The sequence below is a fragment of the Ursus maritimus genome, unplaced genomic scaffold (genome assembly GCF_017311325.1).
Source record: "Ursus maritimus isolate PB19 unplaced genomic scaffold, ASM1731132v1 scaffold_3, whole genome shotgun sequence".
Classification (NCBI taxonomy): Eukaryota; Metazoa; Chordata; class Mammalia; order Carnivora; family Ursidae; genus Ursus; species Ursus maritimus.
The window spans coordinates 36,961,487-36,984,913 of NW_024425563.1; the positions used below are offsets into that span (position 1 = coordinate 36,961,487).

The following is a 23,427-nucleotide window of genomic DNA, read 5'->3' on the forward strand; positions in this document are numbered from 1 at the left end:
GTGGGAAATCTGGGTAATCATTTCTGGAATCAATATAAGGTCTAATTTTACATGACCTTTGTACTAATGATCAGATAGAATAGTAATCAAGATAAGTAAGGTTCATAGGTGATTCCAAATTTAAAGGTGGTATGAATATAGAATTTGGGCTAATCTCTGCTTCTATGATGCTGTGTTGAGAAAAAGGTCATCTGATATATACAGAAATATCCTTTATAATTACAGTCTTTTTTTCCCTGGTCACTGATAGTCTTATAGTCTTATAATTACCTTGATTTTTTATTAGATATTATATTAAATATAGTTCTCCATTGTATATTAATGTGGAAAACCAATGAGAAAGTCTGCTTTTCAAAATAATGGCAGGTTATTAGCTCAACAGGTTATTAGCTCAAGTAGACAATAACCCAAAGGACAGTCATGATTATTTACTCAGAAAAGATTTGGACCAGATACTAAGAGGCCTGGGTTCTAGGCTCACTCTGGCACTAGGGGACTGTGTGTCAATTAACTTCTGTGGATTTTTTTTTTTAAATAAAATGAAGGAATTGCACTCAATAATTTCTAACATACCCTTTAACTTGACAGTTGTTTTTTTCTGATTATTTTATTTTCCACATTACGATATGAGGCATATTACAGCTTTTACTGGATACTTATATAGTATTTTATTATATTTAAAAATATTGACAACTTATTAATTTGGCAAATATTTTCTAAGGGATTGCTCTGGGCATAGAACTAGCCATTGTGATACAACAGTAAGGAAAACAGAACGGCAAAGCACCTCCTTTCGTGGGACTTACTCATTCTACTGAATGAATGTGTCTTGAATAAGATAGAATTGAAAATAGATATTTGAAGCTCGTCAAAATTGTGGCAGGTGGGCACGTTAGGAGGGAAACTGCATATCCATTAAATCAGCAGTTGTGCCCAGCATCACACATTGTCTCGAACTGGCTCCCAAGTGAGTGTGTGTATTTCTTCACAACACTGCGTTCAGTGATTTCACATTGGTAGCCTGAAATCAGCTATGGTGTGAGTATTTATATCGTGAAAATGGTGAACACGACACACCAGGGCTTTTAAAAAGGTTTTTTGTTTGATTGTTTTGTTTTATTTTATTTTATTTTTTTTTAAAGATTTTATTTATTTATGTGACAGAGAGACAGCCAGCGAGAGAGGGAACACAGCAGGGGGAGTGGGAGAGGAAGAAGCAGGCTCCCAACGGAGGAGCCCGATGTGGGACTCGATCCCAGAACGCCAGGATCACGCCCTGAGCTGAAGGCAGACGCTTTAACGACTGCGCCACCCAGGCGCCCCTGTTTTGTTTTGTTTTAAATTCAGTAATGTGGTTTAACAGCATACCATTGGTGATAAGTGTTATTAGATGGCACAGCAGAAATGGAGGCATAGTTTCTACCCTTGTGTGTCACTGATCAACACAGAAATGAGGCAAAGACATGTGGCGTGTGATGAGTTTATAGAGCCATACAAACAACCATTGGTAGGATACTGAGACTAATGAATTCCTGAAGGAAGAGGAGTTGGAAGAAAAATAGATACAAATTTGAAACGAGATTTTGCAGAGGGGGTGGTACGTACTTGACCAGAGAAGCAGCAAGAGTGATTTAGAGATGGCATGTGTGAAAAATTTGAGGCAAGTGTGAACAGTTGTGTGGAGGAAGTGGTGAATAGGTTTGTTGATCTAGAACTAGGTGTCAAAGCTTAACCTCATGTGAGCATGACAATGTCTAGATCCCATATTAGCTTGTACTAGTGAAGTCCTGAACATGGTCAGGTTTTAACTAGCAGTGAAAAACAGAAGACTGTCCTTGAATTCAGTGACCTGATCTCTCAGCAATGCCCTGAGAGTTAAGGAAATAAAAAATCCTTTCTACCAAGTTATAGGCTTAATATCAAATTGAAGGCCTCTCAGATGTTAAGTGTAGAATACTGTTATCGAGTCTACTGCCCATCCTTATGCAACCTCCCCATCATCTCTGTTCAGTCAGTTACTCTTAATATAAAGTAGGTTGACATAAACACCCAGCACTCTGATGTTGCCTTCCAGCATTGAAGGGCAGTGATCCTCTGTACTACCGTGCTGGATTATGCTTTGCTAAGAAAGGATGACGGTGGGACACTTAGTACCTACTATGCAGTAAGCTAGGAGGGAAAACTAGAAAACTCTTTCAAGGATGGACTGCAGCTTGGCTTTAAATGACACCTGGATCTGTACTTTTAGGAGAGAACGGCCGCCAGTGGGCAGGCTCCCCTATAGGAGTCCAGACTGGACTACCTTTGAAATGGATGAGTACACAAACTCCAGTTATTTGAAGAGGGGCCACAACCAACAAGGCAAAGAATTGGAAACATGTAGATCAAAATTGAAGACTTGCTTTGAAATGCTCAGTCACCCCATGCAAGCCTAACTCCATCGTAGGTTCGCATCAGCCCTTTATCTGTGTGAGACATTGAGAGAGCAGCAGATATTCAAGAAGTGGGAGCTGGAATTCTTCATTTCTGTCACTCTCCGTAATGTCGTTTTGGAATACCAATAGTAGTTTTATTTGTTAAAGTAAATACAGAGTGGATATACGGAATGAAATAAACATGCTATCTAATCAGATAGTCTATTTTTCAATTTTTAGCCCTGTATTTTGGAGCAATAACTGTATGAGGAAAATAACTATCATGATTTTTGGCAGTTACTAAGTTACATAGTTATTAAGTATCTCACAAAATTAAGTATTGTGTGTAGTTTAAAGTGATGTTTGTTTTTCAATTTTCACATGGAAAATAAGCATGAAAAGAAAATGTCATAAATGTCATTCCTTCCCCACCCGCTTCTTAATATGGCCTTTCTTCCATAGGAAGTATAAGTAGATTCATAGTAGCTTGGAGTTTCAAGAAATTACAGCCAGAGATTTCGGTTGGTTATAATTTGGTTGGTGATCCTGAAACTGAGGCTGACCTTTAACACAGTTGTTGAATGAGCTTTGAAGGTTTCAGTGGTCAAACTAGGACTTGAAATGCTGCCGGAATTTGAAATATGGTATATGATCATATACTACAGCAATACTTTGAACTTTCTAATTTTTAACTTGCCGTGAGTATGGTGCTTAGGAGCACGATGGTGTCTTAGTGAGTTACCACCTGTAAATGGCAGGTAATGACACAATAGTTGAGAAGTAAACTCTTTGAAATTGTTCAAATATGTTTTCTTACAACTGTTTTTTAAGAAACATATACTTGAATGGGTGGAATTGTCTTTAAAATTAGTGTGGAATTAGGTTGAAATAAATTCAGAGTGTATATATGTCCAAAGTAAAACAAAAGCAAAACAGATCCTGGGTTGACATACCCTAAATTGTTATATCATAGGTTGGCTGGTGCACACAGGAAACTTAATGTTTATTTAAATCTTGATTTTAATATGTTTGGAGATTATGTTTTTTACGTAAGTAGGCATTTTATTGGATGTGGCATAGAATGAAATGTATATAACAGTTAAGCTACTATAATTTTTTAAATTCAAATTGTTAACTTTTCATTGACATCTCAAGAAGTGAAATAATAGAGGTAAACCTCTGGATGTTTCTCTGGGTTTTCCTTCTAATGAGACAGGTGACCTTAGTAAGCCATCTAATCAGTTAGGACCTTAGCTTCTTAAACTACACAATCATGAAGTTTTCGTGGGTGACCTCTTTAGAAACTTCACCTTAATGTGATAGACGCATAAAGACCAATTCTTACAGAGCCTTTCTGATCCTGCTTTTCTGATCTCGTATTCATTCTCTAGATCAGGGCCGTCCAATAGAAATATAATGTGAGCTATATACGTACTTTTAGAGTGTCTAGTTGGCTCGTTAACAAAGTAAAAAGAAACCGGAGAAGTTAATTTTGGTTGTAAATTTTATTTAACTCAATTTATCCAAAATATTATTTTCATGTGTAATTAATATTAAAATATTATGAAATACTAAATTTTGAAACACTGTCTTGAGAATCTGGTGTGAGTTTCACAGAGCATATTTCAAATGGGAGGAGGCATATTTCAAGTGCTCAGTAGCCTAACTGAGGCTTATGGCTAATGTCTTAGACAAAGTAGCTGAGGTCACTGGATCCCTATATCGAATTTTGGGACTTCTGAATTACCTGTAATTCCTTCTGTTTTCTTCACTCTTCTGCCTAATAGTAACAGAGACTTGTACTCCCTGGAATTGGTCATGATTTTGAGTCAACTTGGCACATTTTCTTTATTTTCAAACATCTAGAAAGAGTAGCCTGTGAATTCTCTTCAATTCTTTAATTCACTTATTCCTTCAGTCCATTGAAATGAGATCTAAATCTTAAATACTCTATAGAAACTCCTTGGGAACAATTCCCATACCTTCTCAATGTTTAAATACAAAGGTCACAGTACGAATGCTTCTTGATATCTTAGCAGAATCAGACACTGTAAATACTTCCTCCTCGAAACTTTCTTGTCCCTTGTCATATACTACACTAATTTTTTCTAGGTTCTCCTTTGAGCTCTGTGTTTTGCTGGTTACTTTCTCAGTTTTCTTTTCCTTGCACTTTGACCACTGTCCTTGACTTCTTGTCTACCTGACTTCTTTCCTAAGCATCATGCTTTAATTTTTAGCTGTCTACTGGATCTATCTATATGATGATATTCTCTGCATTTTCCCAACACAACACAGCCTTCTCTCCCATACCAAACGTGTTCTCTCCCTCCGTGTATAATTTTGCTTTTTGACATTACTGTATTTAGTCACAAGCCATAGTTAGAGACTTTACCATCATCTTTATTTCCATTTTCCTACCATCTACATAGAGTTAGATACAGAGTCTTTTTGGGTCTACCTGTGAAATATGTATTGAGTATTTCTCTCTTCTCTTTTTTGCAATGCTTCAGTTCAGGTCCCCTCACTAAGATCCCACATGGTCTCTCTTTGACTGTGTTTTCTCTAATACATTTTCCATATTGCTTCCAGAGTTCTTTTCAACACAATTGAGATAATTAGTCTGTTTAAAACTTGTGCCGATTCCATTTGTTCTCTTCTTATGTGGCGTGTAAGTCCCAAATCACTCTTCTTTCCCTAACTCTGGACATTCTCTTCCGTATTTCTCTCTCCTCTGAAATCCTTTAAGACTTATTTGTTTTAGTGATGAAACTTTAGGCTTCTTGTTGGTTTGTGGAAGATACTAGTCATGAAGTGTGGATAGCATGGCCTGATAGCACTCCTACACCCATAACAAATGGTCGAATACATGGTTTACTTATGTGATATTTATGTGAGCTAGGTTAACAAGTAGATTTCTTTTGTTTCTCCATAAAAGAATCTCTGTATAGATAATTTTAGTTCCTGAGCAGCAAGAGTTAATGACATCCTGATAACAATGAATGATGTATGCTTTATTTACAGGTAAGCTTTCTATACTTGAAAACTAATATAGAGAAATACCTTGGTTAAGCCGTGCAGCTTGGCTGGCTTTTATAGGAAAACAATAGATTCCCTGAGGTAATACTAATGTAAGTAGAAAGTAACGCTGGCAGTTAGTAGATCTAGTTGGGCTGAGAAAGAATGACTTTAATTGTTACCTATTTCTTAATATTTTTACAATTGGTTGTCTCCTGGCTTCTTTATTCTCCTAGCATATTTCAGTTGGATGAGATATTCATTTTTTATAATGCAACATATTTTTTCACCCAACTAAATCCCATTATTACCATCCTCTTATGCCTTAGCTGGCAACCGGCTTCCCTTAGGTGGCCTAGTCATTGATGCTGTGAGGAAGAGAATAAATATTAATTGGAGGGTGTTACTTGTGGGAGACCTTTAAGAAGTACTAAATATGTTGAGGAAGTGGTTTTTGGTTCTATTTCATGAGTGTTTGTTTAAAATCTAATTGCTTGATTTGAAAGAAAACTAGAGGTCATAAGCAGCAATGAATAAATTGTCAACAGGAATATTTTTGCATTTAGTAAGAATGTTTTGCCCTTTTCTCAAAAGGAAAACAAGGCAATGGCCAATCATCATGTTTAAAATGGTAATTAACCTTCTCATCTTTGTAATGCCAAGCAAGTCCAGTCATGAACTTGGGATCCGGCATATTGTCTCCAAGGTAAACATCAGTCATCATTGAAAATTTATTCTCTAAAATCACCTGTTCGTGTGTGTTTAAGCGAGTGTAAGCAGTGTGACTCATGTAAGTAGTAGGAAACGAGCCAAAAACTGTAGCTGCAACAAAATACTCTTGTTACAACATCTTTGTAGAACTCTATATAGTTCTGGACAATATATATAGTTGGAAATTTTAGGACTACAAGTTTCTGAGGACCTACTCTGTGGTGGGAATTGTTCTAAATGATTTCTATAAATTACCTATTTAATTGTCCCAATAACCATGTGAGGTAAGAAGTGTTACTGTACAGTGAGGAAACTATGCATGTAGACATGAGTTAACTTGCCCAAGGTCACCCAGTAAATGCTGGAGTGAGGATTCAGACTAGGCCTTTTCCCCTCAGAGCTGTGCTCTTGGTCATTCAGCTCTTCTGCCAATTAGTCATTTAGCCTGGCAGTCAGTTTGGTTTTATAACAATGAATTCTACAGCTACCTCTCTCTATTAGACACATACAGTACATTTAAATGTATCTCAAGTGTTTTATATGGTAACAATATTCACTTTTTGTTCATTATAGTTGTTGTAGATGAGGTATGTTCTTTTAAGCAAAGTAAGGGCTTTTTTTTTTTTTTTTGTATTAAGGCTTGTGTTTATTTTTAAGTTAAAAAAAAGGCTTACAGTTTCCAAATATCCAGAAGAGTTTCTTTTCACAGATTCTGTCCACAGCTCCTTACCCATTCCTAAAAAAGCTACTAAATTTGGTGCTTTTTCATGTCCTTTTTGAGTGATGTCTGGGGTCAAGCATCATCTCTTTCCCCCACAATTAAACAAAATCAAGCATAGGGGCACCTGGGTGGCTTAGTCAGTTAAGCATCTGACTCTTGATCTTAGCTCAGTTCTTGATCTCAGGGTCATGAGTTTAAGCCCTGCATTAGGCTCCACGCTGGGTGTGGAGCCTACCTAAAACAAAAAACATCCCCCCCCCACCATGGGGTCACTGGGTAACTGGGTGATGGGCATTAAGGAGGGCACATGATGTGATGAGTGGGTGTTGTATGCAATTGATGAATTATTAAACATTACATCTGAAACTAATGATGTTCATATGTTGGCTAATTGAATGTAAATTAAAAAAACTCCCCCTCCAAACAAAACAAAACAAAACAAAATCAAGCATACACATTTTGGGATGAAAATCAATATAAAGTGCCATTTCTCTGGCTGAAGGAGGGATTTGGTAACAATTTTTTAAAAGCCTAAATAAAGATGGGGGTAGTGGGTTGAGAGTGGTGTCTTACATCTACCCAGGAGTAGCTTGGCTGGGGGGATTGATGAATATCAAAATCTTGTCTGACAGTGAAGGCATCAAAAATGAATTATAAGGACATAAAACTCCTGAGGATTTAAGATGTACTGTCAAATAGGGGTCAGAGAGCCAGGTATAGCAGGAGTGATAGGTCTTACTGACCTTTTGAATGATAGGTAGCTTGGCTAGTAAAAGTTAAACCCTTTGGCTCTGTGTGTGTATATTCCTAGCATACATTTGATAGGGGAGGTAGGGTCCACATTAAATAATGGAGGCTAGATTGACTTGGTTAATGATTGGTTTCTATGTTGAGAGTTACTTTAGTTAATTAAAAAAAATTATACATTTAGAATGTTTATTGTTGAAGTTAAAACATATAAATAAAGATGTTTATAAAAATCACTAGTAATATCAACTCCCCAAGAAGATACTTTTTTTATTAGTATATGCACTTCTAGGGTTTTTTTTCCCCATGTGTGTGTACTTACGGGTATGTATATAATATATGCAAGGCAGAATTATGTCACACTAACATTTTTGTAGCCTACATTGTGAAATAGTGTGCAACTGCTGCAAGTGATACAGTAATGATTGTTTCTAACTTTTGCTAAACAATACTATGATACAATTTTGCCTTGTAAACAACAATATGATAAACACCCCTGTAGGTAAATCATTGTGTTATCCAGTTGTTGTTCTGAGTGGAATCATGGTGAACAACAGAGCATATAAAAGCAATTGCCAGTGTCTAGAATCAAGTGAAAACTCAGAAACCTATCTCAATAGAAAAAATTTGTAGGAGGTTAGAAAGACATGCCAAAGTCAATGTATAAACAAGGACTTGAAAGAAAAGAGGATTTAAAGAAGCCTTCACAATAAACCTTAAGGTTATGTTGGGATTAAAAATGATGACAGCCCTTGGGGAAGCAGTCTGGCAATGTGTATCAAGAGCCTTAAACTTTCATCTTTGCTAGAATGAAAAAAAAATTACATATTCTAGGAATGTGGTCTGTTTTTTATTTTTGTTCGGACATCTTATTCTGGAAAATTTTTAACACACACAATCTTGTTTCATCTGTAACTCTCATCTACTTCCCTACCCTGTATTAGCTTGTTACAAACCCAGAATTCATATTACCTTTTAATTTTGATTATCATTTTTGATATGCTGTGGTTCAATTTTGAGGAATATATTCTAAGAAAGGAATTTGAAATACTGGAAAAACTTTGTGCCCAGTATGTTCTTTACAGAATTATTTATAATGGTAAAAGAAATTGAAAGTAACTGTCCAGCACTAAGGCAAAATATAAATTGTGAAATGCTTACCCGATGGAATGTTATATTAAAGTGAAGACTGTGAAGAGATTGAGGTAACATGAGTAAAAGCTTATGTTGTTATGTTTCATAATAAAAAAGGAGAATTAAAGTATATAGAAACAAATGAGCAAGCAAAAACTTGGCTAGGAAAAATATGACAGGGGAATATACCAAAATATGAAGTAATGATTTACTTAGATCACAGTTTTGGAAGTGATCCCCCCCCCTTTTGCCGGCTGTGTATTGTACTCCATATCTTCTATATTGACCATGAATTAGTTTTATTATGGGAAAAATATAATGAACTTGAATTGTGAGGAAAGCATGACAGCACTGTATTTGGTTTTAGATGATCATACTACTTGACTGTAATCATTTATGGTAATTGTGGGAACTAAGTATATGAACAGATAGCATCAAAGAAGGATATTCTGAGGATTCCTCTGGATTGCAGAATTTGCAGGTGACTGATCTCATTCCCTCCTTTTCCTAGTTAACTTTTTCTCTTTAACTACCTAAAGGAATTTAAAAAAGCAAACATTTATTTAAAAGTCTCCCACAAATACCTTTACTTATGAAATACAAACAAAACAATAAGAAAGTATCCTACTCTTCTACCTTTGTGAAAGGCCAGTTGATTGGCATTAAACTTGCTTCTCATTTCCATTTGAACTTCCTCTAAATTCTTTGAGGTTTTGGAATTCACACTAAAACTCTTAAACACCTATGTGTTTAGCTGTAGAAGAATTATTCTTTAGCTAATGGGATTTAGGGCATGAAGGTTAAAATTTCTTTAGAAAATTCAAATTACATTGACCTTGTTACATTTGTTTTGTTTGGTTTATTTATTGCAGTTAAAATATATCAAGTTGAATTATATTTTATATCTGAGGCTCTGATTACCTTCTCTTCTTTATTTCCTCTAACCCTTATGCTCAGGTGCATTTCAGCCCACATATAGGAATTTTAAAATGAAGCATGTTGCCTGGTTTCTTGATGCTTTTTTGGGGCTTCTACAGCTGCAGTAAAACTATCTTTGAGCTGCACTATGAAGCATTTTTATTTCACTGAAATCTAGCAAAACTTTATTGGAATTCTCTGAATTAAAGTATTCTCTGATTTTCAAAGTTGGCTTGCTCTCAAAGCAGAGTCAAGGATGCCTTCTGACTTTAGCGGCTTCTTTTATTGCTCCATATTCTTTCTTAGGACTGAGACTCCACACCTGTAATGCTCCTATCAAAGGGCCTTTCTGCCTGGAGTTCTTTTTAAAGGCATTACCTGCAACTTTCTGTTTAATAAAAGGGTGCATTTCCAGGGAAAAAACCTTTACATTTTACTATGTGAAAATAATGATGATAAATAATAATTACACGAAGAGAAACATTTACCTATCGTCTTGTTGCTGTCACAGGGAAAAAGAACATGGCAAGTGGCTCTTAAAGCTTTTGCTTGGAAGTATCTCATGTCCTTTTTGCTCATGTTTTGTTGGTTAAAGGTTGATATGGCCATTCTTAAAGGGGAGTGGAGCACTTTCATAGGGCTTATTGGCTGATTGATTCATATATTTAACTAAAATTTATTGAGCATGTACTATTTGCTGCTTATTGTTCTATTACCAGTGCTTGTAATACACACAAAACAGACAAGATCCCTGTTCTCCTGTAGCTAACATTTTTGTGATAACACCATTTTGGAAATCAGCTTGTCAGTGTTAATCAAGAATCTTAATCTTTATACCTTATCATCCAGTAATTGTGCTTTTATATTGCTAGAATAAGGAGATATTTTTTCACATGAAAAGAATTGTAATAATGAACATTGTAACTTTATTTGTAATATTGAAAAATTAGAAATAAATGTCCAGTACAGTACATTTAATCATAGAATACTCTGAGCCTGGTGGGATGCCTGGCTGGCTCAGTTGGTTAAGCCCCCCACTCTTGATTTAGACTCAGGTCATGATCTCAGGGTCATGAAGTGGAGCCTGGCATCAGGCTCTGCACTCAGTGGGAAGTCTGCTTGAGGATTCTCTCTCTCTCTCACTCTCCCCCTCCCTGCCTCTCTCAAATAAATAAATCTAAAAAAAAAAAAAAATACTATGAACTTGTCAGTTTGTATTGAAAATAGTTATTACATTTTTTTGTGCGTGGCTATTTTCAGTGACATTTTAGTGTCCTGCAATGAAATAAAGCAGGTAACCTAATTCATCCTGGGTTTGTGGTTGGCAATATGCTGAGGATTTGAAATTGTTAGGATTACTTAGGAGAATTAGATGTCCCTGAGTATGAGATTATGAATAGTGAGATTGGGAGGATGTATAGAAACTAGAAGTTTTGAATTCTAATAGGATATTAAGTCATTCAAGTAGATCTATCCTGAAGGCAGTTGGAAACACAGGATCGGAGATTGGTCGGAGATGAGGGCTGAAATGTTCTTGGGGATTCATCAGTGTAGAAATGTTCGTTGAACTTGTGGAAGCAAATGAGCTATGAAGGAGTGAAGTAGGAGGAAGGTGAATATAGACAGAGAATCAAAGGGGAGAAAGGATGAAAAGGATCCCAAAGAAAAAGATGAAAAGATTGGAGAGATAGGAGCAAAAAATCGGTTGTTTGGGGAAATTTTTCAGGAGAAAATTAAAAAAAAATTTTTTTTAAGATTTTATTTTTTTAAAGTACTTTCTATACCCAACACGTGGCTCAGACTCACAACCCCAAGATCAAGAGTCTTGCACTCTTTTGACTGAACCAGAGAGAATTTTTTGAAGGAACATAGGTCAGAGAAGCAAAAGAGAAAGGGATTGGAGGAATCATTTTACTGGTAAATTAGGGCAATTTTTTGGTAAGTTAGGGTAGTACAGTGGTAGTGCATTTGTTAAAACAAAGCATTGTCATAGAAATTAGATGGTAGTAACAATAACATTCTATAAAAGTTGATCAAAGTTTTTTTTATCATTTAAAAACTGCTTTTAGTGACAGGCTCAATTGATAGCAACAATTTCCATTTTAATAGAAATTTACTCTTAAAAAGATATACAAGGAAAATTAGCTCATACAGCCCTTTTCGTGCTAACCAGGTAGTCCAAAATACCAATTTTATTTATTCACTAATTGAAAAAATAATTTGTATCTTGGAGATTGAAGCAGGTTAAGTGAACTGAAAGCTGCAAATGAAGGGGGGGGGAGGTGGGAAATTTGTTTTAAATCTTTTAGGCGAAAATATCTAGGTACTTTGCTTCTATTTAGAAACTCAATGATTTATATGCTGCATCTTGAAGCAACTAAAGGACATGGTGAACATTTTTCATATGTCAGAGTATTTTATATGTTTGCTTTAAGGGACAAATTAGTGACATTTGGAGACTTGACAATAATTTTGTGGGAAGAACTAGGGCATTTGTAATGAGAAAAGTGTAGTTTTGCCATGTACAAAAAAAGGATGTTATAAGCTAGTAAAATGTAACAGCATCCGGTCTACCTAGAAGGGCTTCTGTGGCAATTGTGTCTGTATAGATCTCTTTTATCCTCAAAACCTTCTAGTTTGAAATAAGTACAGTCAGTGTCCTTAGTCAGGCAATGGTTGGAATTTATTAAAATTTCTGTTTATGTATCCTCTGTTCTTCTCCCACTGTAGAATTTAACTGCTAAGTTTCTGTAGTTTCCTCTTTTTCTTTCAACACATTATGCAAGATTAAATATCAAGAAGTGGAAAATTTAGCAGGAGATCTGATTGTTATTGATAAGGATTTAGAACATCAGGTTTTTAATTAGGAAAAGACCTTAGAGATCATCTTCATTTCACTGTGCTTTTGCAAAGGAAGAATTTGAGGCGTAGGCAAGTTAAGTGTTCAAGTCCCACTGGAATCTGATCACCTGACCATCAATATTGTATATTTCCCCTAGTCTCTACTGTACCTAGTATTACCATATCTGTGCTAAGTGCAAGTGCAACCAGGTAGAGAATTACCACATTAATAATGACTAACTCCCTGTTGAAGGGGTTTCTGTAACCGAGCAAGCCAGATCTCAGGAGAAATATCATTTGTTATTTGAGGGAAGAGAGAGGGAAGGAAAGCTCCTAGCCATGGGCATTAAGTCTGTGATTATAAGAAATATTCTGGACCTGGAGTCAGAGGGCCTGGGATTCTGTTCTGACAACTCTACTTATTAACTGTGTGACTTTGGGCAAAGTCCTAAACTTAAGTTTCTCCACGTATTGAAGGGGAATAATGATTGTTGCCATACTTACTTCACAGGTTGATGGTGAGAATCCAGGTTATTGTGGAGTCAAGGTCAAATTTACTAATGGTTATGACTACTATGGTATTGTAGGCAGTGTTGCAAACCCCAGCAATAGACAATTAAAACTTTTACAAGTTTTATGAAATTATGGAAGGCCAAAGATTAAGAAATAAAATTTAGCAGGAAATCTGATTGATGTCGTTGATAAGTACTTAGAATTTTTTTTTTTTTTTTTAAGATTTTATTTATTTATTTGACAGAGATAGAGACAGCCAGCAAGAGAGGGAACACAAGCAGGGGGAGTGGGAGAGGAAGAAGCAGGCTCATAACGGAGGAGCCTGATGTGGGGCTCGATCCCGTAACGCCGGAATCACGCCCTGAGCTGAAGGCAGACGCTTAACCGCTGTGCCACCCAGGCGCCCCTAGAATTTTGGGTTTTTAACTTGGAAAAAGTACCTGAGTCTTCAAGAAGAATTTTGTCTCCTTTATCCTCAAGGAGATTACAGTTAGTTGAAGCTACAATCCTTTAAGAAAAAAGCCTTATGTTATATTAATTGAGGGGTTGTTAAAATAACAATTATGCAAGCTGTTAATCTATAGTAGATTGAAAATGGGAAAGATATGTCACTAGTGCATCAAAAAGGAGAAGGAAGATTATTTGCTTAAGAAGGATGGTGGTGATTTTCTTTTTTTCTTTTTTGTCATTGTTCTATTTTAAGCCAGCGCTTTCATGCTGTATCTTTTCTTGCCCTTCTACTAGAGACAAATACCCATTACTACTCTTTCAGTCAGTAAGAGACTGAATAACCTTGGTTCGTTCGAGGACCCCACATTTCATTTTTACCTCTAACGGGCTGTTTGCCTTCACTGAGATTTTGGGTCTTACTTTTAAGATGTATACATTTCCAGCAATCTACATGGACTTTACTAGTTCCAATATTGGAGCAAATGATGGTCATCTAGTTATAGGGTTTCTGATTGTAACCCATTCACCTTTTATAGTCATGTTACAGGTTTATACATTTGTCACAATGGTATTTTGTGGTTTCGTTTCCTTCTTTCCTTTTCTTTTCTTCTCTTTTCTTCTCTTTTCTTTTCTTTTCTTTTCTTTTCTTTTCTTTTCTTTTCTTTTCTTTTCTTTTCTTTCAAGATTTTATTTATTTTATTTTTTTCTTTTCTTTTCTTTTCTTTTCTTTTCTTCAAGGCTGGGCTCGATCCCAGGACCCTGGGATCATGACCTGAGCTGAAGGCAGACGCTTAACAACTGAGCCACCCAGGCACCCCATGTTTTGTGGTTTCTAAGATAGACATTTTTGTTCATAGTTCAACATACCTGAAATTAGGATGCATCTTTATTTATTATTTTATTTATTTATTTATTTATTTTAAAAGATTTTATTTATTTCTTTGTCAGAGAGACAGAGCACAAGCAGGGGGAGCGGCAGGCAGAGGGAGAAGCAGGCTCCCTGCTGAGCAAGGAACCCGGTGCGGGACTTGATCCCAGGACCCTGGGATCCAGGACCCGGGGATCATGATCTGAGCCTAAGGCAGACGCTTAACCCACTGAGCCACCCAGGCATTCCAGGATGCATCTTTAAATTGATAGCTTCTTAAATTCTCTGTTGGCCAGGTGGTGGTTTTGATGTCATTGTCATTGTTTGCATATGTATGAATATAGTCCTAGTGTCAATGCTTTAATTGAAATAAGTGTATTTTAGGTACTACCATAATTCCCAAATCCTATGATTTGGTCTTGGAAAGATAAATTATATAGATAGAGAGGCATGGAAATAGAGCAATGGAAAAAATTGATAAACAGAAAAAAATACAAGAAATCTTAAATGAAAGGAAAGCTTTGTATCATGGTTTAGTTGGCAGCTTTTTTCCTTTCTTACTAGTTTATAAACAATTAAGGAACATCATATAATGATGGTGTTTTGGATTCACTGAAGAATACTATATTATTTTAGCTTGAGTAATTTACATGGGATGACTTATGACCTAGTGGAAATTTTAAGAAGGTGTGTTAATGGAAAGTGATTGTCATTTCAAAACTCATACTTTTAGTTATAGACACTGCTAAAGGTTATTTTAAAAAAATCATGACTCTTATTCAAATATAAAATGGACAAGTGTCAAAGATTTTATTTAGTTCATTAATTGAGGGAACCAGTATGAAATTACAACTTATTCACAGGGGAATTAAAAGAGCACATACATACAGGCAATTAGGGATCTTGAAAGTACAACAGATACAAAATGGGTCAATATGCATAGGGCAGTGATTCTGTGGATTATGTTCACCAAGGATTTTTTTTCCTCTACTGAAGAGAATTTATTTGTATTTCTGTGGAAAAGAATAATTTATATTATTAGGTGTTTTACACCTTGCACAGTTGTAAAGTAGCTGAAAGACAATAAAAGATTTAAGCCCTTATAGAAGCAGATGACCTAGGAGGGCATACTAGTCAGGATACCTACTAATAAATATTAATATAATATGTAGCATTTTCAATAAATATATATTTATATTAATATTAAGACAAAAAATGTCACATATATATTTTTTAGAAATTTTCAAAATCTTTCACATTGTTTCTTGACAAATCTTAGAGATTAAAAGGTTTCCCAACAGGCCTTTTACTGAACTTGAACTTCATAGGGAGGATTGCATTTAGACCATGCTAGAAAGATCATTATCTTTCCTAATGGCCTTTTCCTTCACCATTCATTTTACTATCTAGCTGTTATTAGGTGTTACTAATTTGGAGTTTCTCATTTATATCTTCGTATCAGTAGATCGAATTTAGTCCAGATTTTATTTTTGGGTGGAGAAAAAAATTTTTTAAAAACCTTTTAAAATCAGGAATCTGCTAATACTTATTGATCACATACCTTGTAAAGGGCCAGTTAATTAAAATAATTACATTTGTCTCAAGAGTGAATGCTTAGTAATAAAACTGTGCAAATTAAAAAAGAATCCTAGCAACACTTTTTAGCAATGTCTTTTGAAATGTTATGAGCAACAATATTTCAATGAACTTACCTATATTTGAAAAAGAGTGTTTGTGTTTAATACCTTTTATATTTTGCTTCACGTGATTAATCTTAAATACAGAAAAATGGAAAAATAAATGTATTTGGAGGGCAGAATCAAAATTATTATAACAAAATACATGTTGCTTCAAAATTAAGAGTAAATTAAAATTTACTTACTCTTACTGTTTTTGACTCATTAATTTTGGAAACGAGTATTTATTCTCATTTCCTGGTAGCTGTATGATTGACATAAATTGTTACTTGAGAATTATTTGATTGGAATCAAAAGTGTTTCAATTTATTGTAAAATTGGCTCACAGTGGTTCGATGATGTGTTGGATGTATGAGTGCATGAAGTTCTTGCTGAGCGTCCAAATACATTTATTTAACGGTTATTTTATTTATCCATTGGTAATACACATTTTTGAGACCTAATCCTTCACATGTAAAATTCTGGCATTTAATTTGGGCTGAACTTCCCAAGCCATAGGGAAGTACTCATTGATTCATTACTTTACTTCGCAAATACTGATTGAGTGCTTACTATATATTAACCACCGATGAATGCATGTTATTTTAGGGAGCGTTTCCTTTTCACAACTAAAAGAACAGGCATGATTGTGTTTTGCTGTATAAAATGGTCATTTTTGGATTAACTTGAGCCATTAATTGGTAGGAAATAGCCAATCACCTAATACCTGCACTACTCAAAATCACCCTGGTGACAGCCCCCTACCCCCACTGCCCCAGTCTTTTTTCCTTTTCACTCACTGATTCAAGGGCAGATAGGGGAGCCCTGGAGTTGTTCCATAATAGCAATGAAGTGAGCAATTCATTTCATCCTGTTCTGAGGGTAGTAGCATTTACCTTTGTACGTATCCGTTTAAAGTAAAGCTACAATTTACTATGAATACTTTTACAATAATAACATGTTATAGCATCTACTTATATATATTAAATAGATTTGCAAATGTGCATATGAATCTATCATTAATGGACTTTTTTGGTTTTAAACAACATCTGAGATCAAAGTGTTGGCAGTGTTGGTTTCTTCAGAGGCTTTTTTCCTTGCCTTGTAGATGACCGACTTCTTGTGTCTTCGCATGATCTCTCCTCTGTCTATGCACATGGCTTCTTCCAAATTTCCAGTCATTTGATATTAGGATTAGGGCCCACCCTACTGACCATTTCTAATCTTAATGACCTCTTCTTCTGCTAATAGGCTTTTATGGAGGTTTTTGAGGGACATTGGTGTTGGTCAAGAGAAAGTCAGAGGAGTAGGTAGGGAGAAGGCAAAATGGGTAAGGTACATGGAAATGAATGGAGGTAGTAAATTTATAGGAGAGGTGTTCAGGGCAAGAGACTCTGAAGACATTGTCCAAGGAGGGAAAAGAAACAAACTAAACTATTAGATGTTTGGGTTTCTTGTGGCCATAAAATGAAGTCAGCCAAGAACAGAAAAGTATTTGTTAGGGTTTTAATGAAAGCTAAACTGTGCCGATATCACTTCCAGTTCTTGTGGCAACAGACTCTTACCCATGACAATGACATTAGGGTGAGAAAAATCACATGAAAATTAAGTAATTAGAATTGGAGAAGCATGTGGTTTAGTTTGTGGCACCTCAGGTGGGGAGTTAGGTACAGATAGAGCCCTAGGCAATGTTAAGAATTCATTGATTCAGTGTGTTTTTGAGTAGTACTATGTGTCAGGCACTGTTCTAGGTAGTTGGGATAGGTCAGTGAACAAAATGATGTAGATCCCTACCCGTGGAAAGATTACTTTCTTTCTAGTAAGAAGAGACCATTTAAAAATATATATATAATAAATGTGTAAATTATATGGTATGTTAGGATATAAGTTATAGAATAGGTAGTGTCAAGGGGATCCAGGAGTGTTGGAGGAGATGATGGCAGTACATAAATGGACTACTAAGTTGGCTTTGAGTTGGAGAGTGGTAGCAGCCTGTTACTTAGATTTCCTTCCCTTCCCTTACAACTCCAGAGAATGGGAGCTGGGCCTGCCCACGAGAGATCAGTGGCAGAGGAACAGGAAGTCATGGTTGGGTATTTTTCAAGATGGTAATAAAATTCACTAATGACAATAATAAAAAATAAATCTGTGATGCTCCTTTGTCCTTTCTTTTGAGCAAGAGAAAGTAAAATGTTAAAGAAAAAGGGGCAGGAAATTGTCAGAGTTTAAGAACTGTGGTACTCTTGGAAATCAGTCTCATTTAGGAAAGATTTTGGTAGCAGTTGAGTCATATGCTTTTACAGGAATTTTATGACAATTTTGTGTAACAGGTTTGTTGACAGAATTCTAAGTTTTATCTACTTTTCAAAACACCAGTATAAACGATGTTTCTTTGGCAAAACTGCATATCTTGACAGCTTGTTAAAATAATTGTTTGCTTCTGGCTTTTAATTTCAGATGCACACAATAAATCATAAATTGCCTTATCACTGAGTCCAAAGCTCTTTCTGCTTGCCACACAATAGGCCTATAAGTCAAGCATGAGATTTGCGCTCCTTTTCTGTTAGAAAGAGCAGGGACCAAGAGGGGGTTGGAGTTAAAAGGTGACTGACATCTGTAGACATCTAACAAGGTCGTGTGACTTCTTTGTCCTTGGTCAGTTGATCTTTGCATACAGGAATCTGGTCATGTCAGTCCTATAAATCTCAAAGATAGCATAGTCATTCATTTATGCACTTCATTATCTCCTCAGATGAAGCGGAATTCAGGTAAAAAGCAGTTTTTGCAAATCTTAACTGTAACATGTCTATGTGCAGGGCTAAGCAGAAGTTTCTAAGCGATCGGTCACAGCAGCAAGGGAAATAGAGGCAATGTGGAGTCAGACATGCTAAGTATCTCCCCGTTACAGCCTTACTAAACGTGATGCATATGTGTAGTCACGGTAGATTATACAAAATTGTTGCTGATAAGAACCTTACAGTAAGGTTCAAAATTAAACTATAAACCTGCATCTTGATTAATATAGAAATGTTACTAGGAAAAGATAAGTCTGAACTATTCCAGGTATCGCTGAGTAATGTAATATCTCCTAAAGGTATCTCTCTCTCTCTCAGCCCTACTGCCCATTAGTGGTCAGAATTGTTTTAAGTCTGTATGTAAAGACACCATTAGTTTTATATTCTCTGTGACCTATATATTTTCCCTTATCTTCTGCTTAAGCCTTCCTTTTAAGAAAGTGTTTATTAACTTCTTTCTTATGCTACTAGTGATATATCCAGAGAAAATGTAGGATTTCTTTATTGACAAAGTAGAATTTAGGCATCTTGTTTTGATAGTATGGCATTTCAATCACTGATGATGCTCTATTAATTTGTGGCCTTTATGAGATTGGTTTGTTTGATAGGATTTCTTCTTTTAATGCTAAATCGGTTTGCCTTGCCTCCTTTCTCCTCTCTTTCCTATTTTACTTGTTCTTGTTCCTCCCTTTTCTTCAGTTAATCCTATTTTCCAACCTCTCCCCTTTCAGCGCTCCACAAAAAGGATCCTCTAATTTGAGCTCTGAAACGTATCTGGAAATGCTCAGAATGTCTTGGAGAATGGGCTTGAATTCCCATTCTCTATTTGTACTTTCAAGTTTCATTATTCTCAGTTTTCAGATTTGTGGTTCTTTGTTATTCACCAGGACCGTGTATGGTTTTGCTCCTTTGAAGGCTAAAGCAGCTTAAACTAATGTATGTATGCATGTATCTATCCCCCTGCCCCCCTTTTTTTTCATCCTTCTTCCAGGAAGGAGGTAGGTAAATTGTTAGGAAGGAGGAGATGTTTCCTCACTTGGGGAGATACTCCTCTCTTCAGCAGAGTGTGCCAGTAGTGGCAAAATACATGAGGAGTTGTGCTTTTGTTTTTGACGCCCCAAGGCTTTTCCGTCTCAGAACAATATACTGTGGTACGCTTAGGGATCTGTGAGAGCACAACTGTTTTCCTATGAAGCGGGAGAGAAGGGTAGTGCGGACAAGGGAAATGGGAAAGGAGATCCTACTTGGGAGGAGCTTTCTCACATAGATTGGTTTTAAGAAAGAGTTTATATGGAAGTTTGATTCCCTTACAAATGTTGTGTGTCTCACTACCTCTTAGAAAGATCTTCATGTCATTGCAGGAGTAGATGTACCCCAGTTAGAAGACCAACTACATTGTACTACGCAGTTTCTGCCCCTGATTATTATTTGTACTCTTTACTTATTTGTGTTAGGAATGTACATCGTCATCAGGGTTAAGCATGACCTGTTGTTCTCTGAGGGTCAGAAGTGCATAGATATCATCTATAACCTTGGGTTTGATATTAAGCACTTGATAAAGATGTTGCCGTGGAAATGATGATGAAGAAGCAGGAGAGATGGAAGAAAAAGGAAGGTAAAAATAATTTTCAAATTCAACACTATTCACAGATACTTAAAAGTGTCATACACTATTCTAATCACCTCACAAATAGTCTATCTTTATTTAGTCATATTTAGACCCTAAGAAACAGGTACTATTATTATTTTCATTTTACAGGTAAGAAAACTATGGTGCAGAGAGGTTAAGTAACTTGTCGAAGCTTGTGAGTGCTGGAACCGTAATTTGAACCAAGTAGTCTTGCTCAAGAGCCTTAACCACTGTACCATCTTCCCATTGTGTGTATGTGTATATGTATCGTACGTGTACATATGCATGTATGTATACCTGTACCTATTTGCCAATGTACTAGCTGAACCAGAATATAAATATGGGGTGCGTCAACAGATAATAATGGAGATTATCTTAAAACATGAGAAAGGACTTTATAATTAATGGAGAAAAACAAATTCAAGAGTTTGATAATAGGGAACTATAGAAAATAGTAACAAACTTATCTCTCCTAAGTGATAAAGAAACTGAGTTTTTATAAAAATGCTGCATTTAACAATGACTCTTAGAGAAATTAAGGCTGTACATGTAATGTTATGTGATATTTTTAGAGAAGTAATTTAGAAGTCTAAACATTTTTTACCTTTTGAAATTTGATCCTGTTAAGATACACACCCTATATTTTTTTACAGGTCAATTTTCGCATATATCATGCCATTTACAATTTTCCTCCCTTTATAAGGGATAGAAAATCAAATTATTCCCCTTTTAAGTCACCACTTCTTTCCGTTGTGGCTGTATAGAAAGTAGTGACAATGCACTAAATGTTAGAATATTTACAATAATCCCTACATTTAAAAATAAAGTAGGAAATGGGTAGCAGCTATACATATTTGAATTAAATATTTTGACATTTTGATTTTTTTGAGAGTTTAATAATTTCAGCCTTTTCAGTGTTAAGTCAGAACACTTGTAAAAAGGGATTCTGAGGTCCCTCTTAGATAATTTGCGTTGAGTTTTGATCTGTGGCAGCCCAGACTGAGAAGGAATGTAAAACAGTACACGAATGTGTCATCACGTTCAGAAGTGTACAGAGGAGCATTGACAAATGTTGGAGCTCTGTATGCTTAGCTGTACCAAGTCACCTCAAGTTTACCACATTTGTCCTCTGCGTCCTTGACCAGCCCACTCAAGTTTCCTCCTGGGCCAACAGGGGTCATAATACTCTGATTATCTTGAAGGTAGCGTGGTACTTTGGTAGATTTGTGAAATAATTTATTCTATTGTATGTGAAAAATGGGCTATTTTATGGTGCATAGGTATAAATAATAGAGGAATTCTTGTCTAATTTATTGTGTGGTCTTGGGTGAATCACCCTTTCTTGCTTTTATTTTCTCATCCTTAAAAGGAAGGTGATTGAATGAGATCATCTTTAAGCCTCCTTCTTAAAAAAAAAAATCAATGCTATTATGTGTATGTATTTTTACTAACTGATTTAAATGTTTTGTTGGGTGTTCTGGAAAGGAGAAAGTGAAGTAAAAAATCCTCTATTTCCAAAGCAAATGTGAAATTGAGACATTGTAGATGATAGTGTGAGGCCTCTGTTCCTCTTTGATATTGTTTCTGTCAACATAGATACTTTCGTTCTTTTGTACTTAAATGGTAATTATAACTAGGACCAAGCCAGCTCCCTTTGACTTTTCAATTCACAGGGCTTGCTTGGGCACTGCAGTTAACTATATGGGGAAATTGAATGTTAAAAACACTTATCCTCCTATGATTTCAAAGGACCTCCTGGCATACAATTTTAGAAAATTCTGTTAGTATTTATATTCAGCCTTGTCGTGTTGTGGGCTTTATTGGGTGTATCGAGTCCCAGCTTATTTGCACCAGATTTTTTTGTTGGTACTTGGCAATCATTTGAGGTAACTACACACACATATTGCAGCGAACACCTGGGCCTCCTCATTAGCACAGGCCATTACTGAAGGTTAGAGATGTACTTAGTTGCCATCTTTAATATGAAGGCTGGTTTCAGGGTTATTTCATCCAATATCCTGGCATGGATGAAAGTTTATATTGAGAGCATAGGGTCATTAAAAGGGTAAAATTCAGCATTGGGAAGGTCTAGAAAATCAGTCAACTGCAAATGATGAAGTTCTCGAATATTTGTCCCTAAAGCTCCTCCCAGTGATTGAAGCTTGTTTTGGGAAGGCAAAAGCCTGAAGTAGCTTTGACTCTAAGTTCCCGTAGATAAATGCACTAAGGCTCCTTCAGACCGATTTGTGGTACGTGGTTGGTGGCTTCCTAAAACGAATCCCTACTCTGCAGTAACCATCTGTGTATCTCTGTGGACGTTACTATGGTAAGAAGCTTGGACCACATTACCTGCAGAGCTGGCACGTGTTTTCACCCTGCCTTATTTTCTAGCTAGAGGTGTATTTGTCTTTCTCTGACATCATGTGCAGACACAGATTTTCCCTCCGCAGGTCAGCAAGTCTGGGAGCGCAGTTTTGAGGAGGTGTGAGAACACCTGAGGCAGAGAGAATGCCTGAGATGGGGACCTGGGAGTTCTAGAGCAGGGATTGGAAGGGGCCGCTGGGAAGCACCATGTCTGGAAAGCAGAGATGAGGATATTAGCTGTGGAATTAGGGCTAGAATAGTTAGGTAAGGAGACTTATCTCTGAAGGAAGCCATACCAGAAGAGGATTGGATACGGGGAGGCAGAACAGCATGGTTTGACATGAGTCTGCCCTGGGTCTAGGAATAGAAGGGCCAATTCCGACTGCTGGGCCCTACCTGATTTGACCTTGTGTCTGTCAAATAATGTCCTCCTATGAGTGTGAACTCCTCTGGAGGGCGAGTCGTGTTTTCCTAGTCCTATTGTATTGTCCTGGTACCTAGCACATAGTAGACAAATAAAAATTTGTTTAATTTAATTCTTATTTGCCAAGTGGGGAATAGGGATTATAACTTCTATTTTATGTGGGTGTGTGGGGTCTGGATGAGGGAATGAGAAGGTTATTGTTGAGT

General features: G+C 36.2%; 1 protein-coding gene across 4 annotated transcripts in view; it reads left to right on the plus strand.

The window, feature by feature from the left end:
• The window catches only part of IMMP2L (inner mitochondrial membrane peptidase subunit 2), an 845,846-nt gene that overhangs the window by 79,897 nt on the left and 742,522 nt on the right, over positions 1–23,427 (plus strand). Inside the window, exon 5 of one of the 4 annotated variants that reach the window (XM_040644089.1) lies at positions 2,249–2,450. The exons of the other annotated variants lie outside the window; for them this stretch is intronic. Coding sequence (XP_040500023.1) covers positions 2,249–2,435 — 187 coding nt within the window. The 3' untranslated portion in view covers positions 2,436–2,450. Of the gene's footprint in view, positions 1–2,248; positions 2,451–23,427 lie in introns of those variants that run through there. 4 annotated transcript variants of the gene reach the window in all.